The 10000-nt window shown below is 39.8% G+C and overlaps 1 protein-coding gene across 1 annotated transcript in view; it reads right to left on the bottom strand.

The window, feature by feature from the left end:
* The window catches only part of LOC138045873 (N-acetyllactosaminide beta-1,6-N-acetylglucosaminyl-transferase-like), a 23936-nt gene extending 17271 nt beyond the window's left edge, over positions 1–6665 (bottom strand). The window contains exon 1 of the mRNA XM_068892503.1: positions 6393–6665. Coding sequence (XP_068748604.1) covers positions 6393–6399 — 7 coding nt within the window. The 5' untranslated portion in view covers positions 6400–6665. The remainder of the gene's footprint in view (positions 1–6392) is intronic.
* Between the last annotated feature and the right edge of the window lie 3335 nt (positions 6666–10000).

Raw genomic sequence — 10000 nt, 5'->3', positions numbered from 1 at the left:
GAATGGGAATGATAAAAGGGAGCAAAGGGAGAAGAACTGAAGAGCCATTCTGGAAGAGAAGGATTGAGGGGAATATCGAAACTTGGCGAAAAGACCTGAGCAAGATTGAGGAAGTCCGAAGAGGAAACATGAGACTGAAACAAAGAGAGAGGGAAAGGTTGAACAGAAAATATCTTGAGGAAGGGGGCACTTTGTAAGTCTCATGCATGTTGAAACAGAAGATCAAGCCAGGTGGAGTTAAGATAAAAAGATACGACGAGAGATGTCAACAGTTCAAACAGAACCACCTGTTTAGAACCAATCAGAAGCTGTTCTACAAAACCGTGCACTAGATGGAAAGGAACGAGGTAAGACGGTGTCACCTGATCCCACAGAAGCAACCTCCTTCTGGAGCAAGATTTGGTCGGAGGAAGTCGGTCACAATGAGAGAGCTTCTTGGCTAGAGGTGGCTACAACAGAGATGCAAGAAGATATCAGCATAACTGTGGAGGATATTAGAAATGGAATGAGCAAGATGGCAAACTGGAAGGCAGCCTGCCCCGATCTTTTTCAGGGGTTCTGGTTTAAGAAACTGACAGGATTGCACGCTAGATTGCAAGAACTCTTACAAGACTGTATATGTAAAGGGAATGTACCAGAGTGGATAGTCAGGAGAAGAACAGTTTTGATACAAAAGGACACAGCGAAGGGTTGCCAGGCCAGCAACTACCGCTTTATTGCCTGCCTACCTATGGTGTGGAAGCTCCTGACAGGAGTTATTGGAGAGAAGTTATACCATCACTTGGAAAGGAATGTACTGCTAACAGATAAACAGAAGGGGTGCAGGAAGGGATCCCGAGGAACTAAAGATCAATTGCTTCTAGACAAGGTAATCCTGAAGAACTGCCGGAGAAGGTTGACAAACTTGGCAATAGCTCGGGTAGAATACAAGAAGGCATATGATATGGTGCCGCATTCATGGATTCTGAAATGCCTGGAGATTGTTGGGGCTGTCAAGAATATGATCTCTATAATCAGCAACAGCATGGTGAACTGGAAGACAGTATTGACATCAGGAGGAAAGGCTCTCGGGCAGGTGGACATTAGGAGAGGCATTTTCCAAGGTGATTTCTTGTCACCACTACTGTTTATAGTGATTATGTTACCTTTGACCCTAGTACTACGAAAAATGAGAGCTGGATACAAACTGGCAAAGGATATGAAGTCTATTAACCACCTACTATTCATGGATGATCCAAAGCTGTACGGAGCTGGCAAACTACTTGGAACTACTTGAACAAGTGAGTCTACACTTGTTCAAGTAGTAAGAAACTTCTCGCAAGACATTAACATGTCGTTTGGGCTAGACAAGTGTGCTTTCCTGGAAATGAGAAGGGGAAGACAAGTTTGGCAGTAGCGAAATAGAACTACCCGACGAACAGCATATTGGGAAATAGAGGAGGAAGGCTACAAATACCTCGGCATCTTAGAGTTGGACCAGACAAAAGACAAGATAAATCGGAGTATATCAGAAGAGTTAAGAAGTTGGGTGAATCAAAACGCAATGGAGGAAATTTGATCGATGGCATCAACACCTGGGCTGTAGGTGCAGTACGTTACAGTGCGGGGATTGGGGATTGGGGATTGGACAATTGAGGAGGTAGCCAACATGGATAGAAGAACTAGGAAGATCTTGGCAATGAATGGCTGTCTATACACCAGGAGTAATGTTGTGAGGCTGTACCTGCCGAGAAAGGAAGGGGGAAGAGGACTGATCGGCATCGAGGAGTGTGTAAGAAGGGAGAGCAAATCCCTTCATGGCTACCTAAGAGAGAGCACAGAGTGGATGCTTCAAGCTGCGTTGAAGGAGCAAGTAATTGTTGAAGAAGAGAGTATGCAGGACTATGAGAGGAGGTGAAAAGACGAGAAAGTTAAAAACTGGAGGGAGAAAGCCCTACACGGTGCGTTTGACCAACCAATATCAGATAAAGCTGGAAAAGAGTCTTGGAGATGGCTCAGGAATGGATTCTTAAAAAAGGAGGCAAGTTTGGTTCTTGCTCCTCAGGAAAAGGCTTTAAGAACAAACTCGATCAAGTACATCATAGATAAGACCTCAGAGACACCATTGTGTAGATTGTGTGGAGATGCCACTGAAACAGTACGACACATTGTCAGTGGATGCAAGAAACTTGCCCAGAGAGAGTATAGGAAGCGCCACGACAAGGTGGTCATGTGGGTACACTGGGAGATGTGCAGGAAGTATGGGATAGAGTGTACTGACAAGTGGTATGACTATCAACCCTTGCCAACAGAAGAAAATGGAGAAGTGAGGATTACCTGGAACATGACTATTTACACAGACAAAGTGCTGAAACATAATCGGCCAGATATTACTCTAGTGCAAAAAGACACACAGAAATGGACACTTATTGACATAGCTGTGCCAGCGGCCCAGAACATCACCAGAACTGAAGAGGAGACGGTTGAAAAGTACCAGGAACTAGCATTTGAAATCAGAAGGATTCATGGAGCCTCGAAAGTCACAATAACACCTATCGTGATTGGTGCTCTTGGAAGCATATCAACAGATTCAAAGACCTGGTCTGGCAAGCTAAATGTACCTGACTTCCTTGGAAGTGTACAATTATCCACCATCCTTGGAACTGCTCACCTATTACGGAAAGTGTTGTGTCTCTAAGCTACATTACCGAGTGGAACAACTGGACAGAATCAACAACAACAACAACAACAACAACAACAATAATAATAATAATAATAATGATAATGATAATGTAATGATAATGTAATGATAATTTAAAATGCATTGTGTCACAATGTTCATGCCTTGTGTGTTATTTTTCTAATTACAGTCTTTTTCACATAATTTTACCGCGCCACGTTGTGAAGTTCGTTGGGAAATCGGATACTAGGTTACGAAGTAACCAATTACGCGGGCGAATTAGACAATTCTACCACCCCGTAGAACTTCGCAACTCTTTGTCGTCCGAGGTTCGTGACATCGAAAACAAGTGGCTTGAGGATTCAACATCATTCGAAATAGCGCCGTAACTAGAATTTACCAAGAAAGACAAATGTAAATATTGACGAACGGTTTGTACGTACAGGGAGTTAGCGAAAAAAAATTGCAAACTCGAGCATTAAAGAACGTTAACTGTGGATGGTTGTTTTTTTACAAAGGATTGAGACCAAGTACGAAGTGGCAGAAATAAAAGAAATTAAGGGTAATCGAAAATTGAAGGGAATAAAAGACAGGTGGAACTTAAGGCTAACACGCTTGGAAATCTTGCAGTCAAATTCGGCCAACTTTGAAATGCCGCGCGTGACCTGGGGAACCGTAAAAGATCAAACATTGCCGACCATTTTCAGCTGCGGGCATTCAAAAATGGAATATAAAATCTATTATATCGCGAGGATACAAAATCTTAAAGCATAGACTTATAAGTGAATGAGTTGAGATATTTAAATTGCACATTTAAAGAGCTCTGCAAGTCCTTTAAAATGATTGCGAACGGAAAATCTAGAGGGCTTCGCTTACGAGTTGGGCTTTGTTGATTTATATTAAAATTATTAGTTCAGAACATGCAGTAAGACGACAGCTTACCTCAAAAATACGTCCAATAAATCCATTTATGAGTATATCTGCTGTTTTGACGACTCAAGATGGTATATAAGCTTTCTTGGTCACACAAGATAGTCTGCTGTTATGTTTTGCTTTTTTAGGTCCCACATATCACGTAGCCCTGAGAAGTGCTCGCTGTTTACGACTTTCGAGGTGGTTAAACCCCCACTGTTCGACGTGCCTTTGTTTCAACTACCATCTGTCTGAATTGCTGTTTCTTCAATAATACTTCTATCTCTTCTTTGAAACTATCGAAACGACCGCCGCTTCTTGCTTTCATCGACCACCCAAGACCGCGTCTGGAAAAGCAGGCCATTATTCTGCCTTAGAAAATATGAATTCTAGAAACAAATTTTCGAACATAAAATCACGGTATCGCTGATGTCGAAAACTGACGAAAAGAAAAGACAGGAGAAGATCTTTTCTGGAAAGTTACAGTGATGCCTGAAATTGATGTTTATTCATGTGGAGGACTGGATAGCACTTCTGCTCACTTTTTTAATAGGAATGGTACACCAAGTTGTCTGCCAATAAAATTGGATTGGAGGGTCACAATTTAGAGTATAAACGCAGCCCAAATCCCTTGTCGGTGCATGACTTATCGAAGAGTCTGGACGGCACGTTGGCGGGTAAACAAACCCGTCGACAATATTTTCATTTGTCTTTCTTAGTGAATTTTAACTACGACGCTATTTTTGAATGGTGTTGAATCCTCAAACCACCTGTTTACGATGTCACGATGTTGAATCCTCAAACTACCTGTTTACGATGTCACGAACCTTGGACGGCAAATTAGGTGAAGTTGCGAAGTTCGATCTCGTAGAAGTTAAGAAGTTCATTTCAAAGTTCTCAATTTGGTTGTCAAATTCGTCGCGTAATTGGCTACTTCGTAACCTAGTATACAATTTTGCAACGAACTTCGCAACGTGGCGCGGTAAAGCAATGTGAAATTGACTGTAAGCTTCGATGGCCGACGAACAAGAGTCTCTAGGTTGACTTATGTAGTGCAATAAATCACCATGTGGTTTTGTCGTTATTACAAACATTATTACACACGTTATTAGAAAGCGGAAGTCGCGTTTATTGAGGTTTTCATACTTTAGCTGAACTGCACTAGCCAGAGTGATGCCAAACAACTGGGCAATAATTAATCCCTGGCCAAACTATCAAACAAAGTTGTATCCAACATGCAACATTGTTGGATGTAAATGTTAAAGTAGTGGCAAAACACTACCCAACATTGCTTGACGTCGACGATACTGATTCAAGTTCAAGTTGGCGCTAAAACTGAAACGATAACCGCTCTTAGCGTTTACGCTACTGGAGCTGTTGGAGGAGAGAAATGACCGATTCAAACGAGGAAAAACCAAAGAATTATTGAGAGAACGTGTAAGGTATATTTACTGCAAGATACATCCACGTTTAGGAGGTGATGAGAATGAGTCCGGATCAATTTGCATAACTTTAAAACGCTATTGAACCAGACATCTCTAGAGAGGAAAACAAAATGGGTAGTGAAGCTGAAAGGCCGTTTATCAACAACCACGACGGCTTTCTGGTCGTCTTCCCTCATCTTTGTTGAAAATTATGTTGAAAGGCGAGGCTTGAAAATAATACAGCGATTCCTGATTGTCTAGCAGCACACAACGTTGTTGGAAGAGAGGCAAAACATTGCAACAGTGTTGAGCAGTCGAGCAGAATTGTTGGGCGTAATGTTTGAACAAAATAAAGCTCTATCCAATACTTGGTTTAGCAAAAATTGTTGGACGAACGTTCTGCAACATGGGCGGCCAAACGGTGGAACAATGTTGGATCGAACAAAGTTGGAGTGTTGAATCCAACTTTGTTCGATAGTTTGACCAGGACTTTAAGGTGAAGTGTACAACCCCTATCGTCTACTTCCAGTGTTACACAATCTTAAAGGCTAATACCCATACAAACTAAATTTAGATCATTGGGTACGAGCCATCTGAAATGATCGTTCGAGTAATCCAACCAACCAACTTATTAAATATACTTCCACCGTATTTAGGTTCAGCACCCATTTTGAATAGTGCTGATCAACAGTGTTCAAGTTTGTTTGTTTGGATGACTCGTATGATCATTTGAGATGGCTTGTACCCAATGACCTATATTTAATTTACAGTGGTATTAGCCATTTAGATTGTGTAACACGGGAGGCGTAGAGTCTAATTTTGGTGTCAATGTCGATTAAATTCCTATGTTTCTGATAGGAAAAAAGTGGTGTTCAATAGCCCGTGACTCAGTTTGCTTGCTCGACTAGCAAGTTAAGTGTATTTTTTGGAACCATGAAATTTTGGGATTACTGTAAGACTAACGCTAATTTCAAGTTACTTACAGGTACAGTTATGTGAATCGAAAGCCGTTTTTAAAGCTGATCTCAGAAAATGAAACCTAACCGAGAAACATGTACCACGTTAAATAAAGTGAAATTGGGCGTTATTGAGAGTGATCATGCATCAGGCAGTCACGAAGTTAACGGAAAACTACTTAAAATTGATTGTGAGAACTAAACTCCAGCTCCGGCAGTAACGAAGGTGTTCAACGATAACAGTACCAATTAAAGATTGAGGCGCACACAGGATGATCCTTAAACAAAATACAATAAAAAACGTTTGCTGGCTGAAATTAAAAGAAAGAACATGAGCTTTCGGCTATTGATCTAACAGATCGAGGTCGATCGGCTGTCCTCGTGCCCGTGATAATAACACTGGTGCTTGATCAAAATATTACATAAACAAAGTGCACTTACCTCTCATTTGTCCGCCTTTCGGTCGACAAGTGATATTGCGTCGCCTTGAAAACGCAGCAGAATTCACTCGCCAAATCGCAGCAAAAATTGTCTGTGTGAACGGCTGTTTAGTTTCCGGTATTTCCTTTTGTAGCAGTTGTTATGCGGATCAGAATTACTTTTAGTTTATCTGTCGTACAATTCCTGACTTTCTAGAATAGCCGATTTCCAAATTGCTGTTTGCCTTGGTTTCAAAGCGTGTCCTGGTGCACAACTATTCAAATGAAAATGAGTAGTGTATTTTCATGCAAATTAAACTCATTCACATTTTAATGGTTTAGCACCATGGTTTTGAACCAGAGGCAATACAAGCTGTATTAATATAAATACATAGATTATCATACAAAATCGCACGCTATCATTGACTCGCTATCTCGGATTATCAGCCGATAATCACCTCGACGGACAAATGGCTGCCAGTAGTCGTTTTTCCACTGTAAGTGAAGATGATTTTGCGTTGAAACGTTAATTTTTTTTTTTCTCTCTCTCTCTCTCTCTTTTGAAATAATCACCTGTGTATTTATACTAAAACAATTATTCGCCTCAGGCTCAGTGATTATCGATGAATATTCACCTCGACTTCGTCTCGGTGAATATTCACCCATAATCACTTCGCCTTCGGAGAATAATTGTTAAATATTCTAGTTTCCACAAATAGTAGATCTTGTAATAGCGAAACTCAGGCGCGCAAAGCGTGCCAGCGGAGCACTATTGGTAAGATTTTTTGGAGAAATCTATCCATGCGAGAAATTTTGGTTATGACGTCACGTACGTCCGCATGTACAGATTGTGGGGGTAGAGGTGGGGAGTTACGACAGCCTCTGGGGACGGGAGAGTTCGGGAAATTTTCCTCGGCAGGAAATTGCATGGCAGCGTTGCATTTGACAACCCGCGTTTTTCTGGTGGGAAATCATATTGGTAACGAGAAACGGGATAATGAGTAGGAAAGCGCATGAGAGAAGGGGCGACGAAATTTGAGAATTTCAAGCGCAGAAATCCTCCAAGGAAGCCGAGGAAGGAGAAGAAGAGGAAGTCTCAATGAAAATCAACGTGAAGCTGAGAGAAATAGACAAATAGAGCGAAATAGAGGCCTTCTTAATCTATGCCGCGCTGCCTCACATATTTGTAAACCTAGCTAAACAAGACGCCTTGAAGCGTTTACGCAGGAGGGGATTATTCTCCCCAAAATATACAACACTTTCAGAAGTCTCGCCGATGACAAAACAGCTGGACCCGAACGCACCTCACTAACAAACTCCCTTTATTATTGCTATCTCATTACATGAAGTTTTTGCAACACTTTAATTTCGCGAATTTCGTTAATTTTTTCAAATCGCGAAATTAAGGTGACGCGAACAATAAGTGTCGGGAACATAACATGACACGAAAATTAAGTGAATAACAATACATCACTAATAGGTATTAATGAAGAAAGGAAGAGTTTATTAACATTAAAAAGTTGACAGAATCATGTGTTTATATATTCTGAGGCATTTGCCAAGTCCAAATACCAAGACATTTATAATCCAGGCGAAATCATTCGGGTCTTATTGTATTCTTCAGTTCTTGGTTTTTACCTCAATGATTCATGATTTTTAAGAGTGATTTTGTACATTCCTTGGATTGGAAGTAATTAATTTATGCGTATATATTGTTGATCTTTTCTTAGTGTCGTTGTCAGTCAGGATTCCCGAGTTTTTAAACTAAAGTTTCGTGATTCTTAAAAGATTTTAAATTATGAATCATGATTCAATTTCCATCCACAAACTTACACAAACGGCTATGGAGATAATGGTCAAATTCTTGTGGAAATTGTAAGTTCTTTCTTGTTACTGTTTTCATATAGACCTGTCGCTGCATCTCTTGCTGCAAATTTTGACGTTATTGTAAATGAAGTTTTCTATTTGCTTCAAGGATAAGTTAAAGACCTTTAAATAGCTCTTTACTAAAGATCGCTAAATTAAAGTGATTCATAGTACAAGGATTTCCCAAAATCGCGAAATTCAAGTGTTGCAAAATACGCGGAATCGTAATAGCGAAGCTCCGAAGGCGCGCGCAGCAACATTGTTAAGAAAATATGGTAACCCATCGATGCAAAAAATCTTGGTTTTATAGCCATGACGGCATCAACCGTCCGTGCGTACGTACGTACTTTCCTTAGGCACTAAACCGCTTGTTATTTTTACGGATGCGTTATTTAAAGTGGATGCGTATTTTTAAAAGATGGTTTAATCGGTTCTTCTTTTGTTCAGGAAAGAAAATCGAATTTTTATTGTCAACTGGAATTAAATAACAATTATCTGTACTCTTTTGAACATCAAGAAAAAGTTGATTTGTTTGTTTGTTTTGCACTAAAATGCCAGCAAACAAGCGCTTTTTTAATCCGTTTGCCCAACTGGTTTTCGTTGTGAATGGAAAGTGACAAGAAAATTTTGTCCTTATGTTATAAACACGTAATCGCAATGAGTTCTCGTAAAATTAGGGGAAAATCTCACTAGCTTGTGTTTTCAGAAGTTTGTTTAAAGCACCTAATTATAAACGTCATTTAAGTGTTGGAGCGGATCTCATTTGAAGTTCGTCCTTTCTTGGTTGTATTGCCGTATTCTGCTCAAAGCTAGGCAATGGATTTTTCTAAAGAAAAACGCAAAGAAAATGATTTATTTATTAAAGCAGCAACCGGAAACGTCAAAACGCGGACAATTCAGAACCTTTTATTTTCACTAACCCCACAGGCAGTAAGAAAAAATAACCAGGAATCTCCGCTTTCAGGCTTTACTAAATAATAATAATAATAATAATGATAATGACAATGATAATGATAATGATAATAATAAACTTTATTAAATTCTCCAACAATGGCTTTTCAGAACTTAATTACAAAATATAAAAAGTTCCTATGTACAAAATAAAAGGTATAATAAACGATCTTGACTTAAGCTTGACTAGAGATTTGACCGGTAACCAGCCTAACTCCTTAAAAATTGGTTGAATATGATCGTTCTTTCTTGATGATGTGATAATGCGTGCACCAAAGTCCTGGACCTTCTGTAGCTTAGATGTACTACCCCATACACAGGAGCAATTGAAGAGTCTACTAAACACTAGAGCGTTAATTATAAGAGATATGTCCAGGTTTGCACTCAAATGCGAAAATTGCGATTTTAGCGAAAAATCGCAGAACACCGAAAAGCTAGAGAAGAAAAGTCCCCCAAAAGTGTTGCGATTTTTGCGATTTTAACGATTTTTGCGAAAATTGCGAAAATTGCAAAAAATCGCAAAAATCGCAAAACTCTCAACAGGTAGAGAAGACAAGTCCCCCAAACCTGTTGCCATTTTTGCGATTTTAACGATTTTTGCGAAAATTGCGAAAATTGCAAAAAAAACGCAAAAAACGCAAAACTCTCAAAAGCTAGAGAAGACAAGTCCCCCAAACCTGTTGCCATTTTTCCGATTTTCACGATTTTTGCAAAAATTGCAAAAAACCGCAAAACTCTCAAAAGCTAGAGAAGACAAGTCCCTTAAACGTGTTGAGATTTTTGCGATTTTAACGATTTTTGCAAAAATTCCCA

Source organism: Montipora capricornis, chromosome 4 (genome assembly GCF_036669925.1).
Source record: "Montipora capricornis isolate CH-2021 chromosome 4, ASM3666992v2, whole genome shotgun sequence".
NCBI lineage: Eukaryota > Metazoa > Cnidaria > Anthozoa > Scleractinia > Acroporidae > Montipora > Montipora capricornis.
Note: the sequence above shows the minus strand (reverse complement) of the source record. Positions and strands in the feature narration are given on the sequence as shown.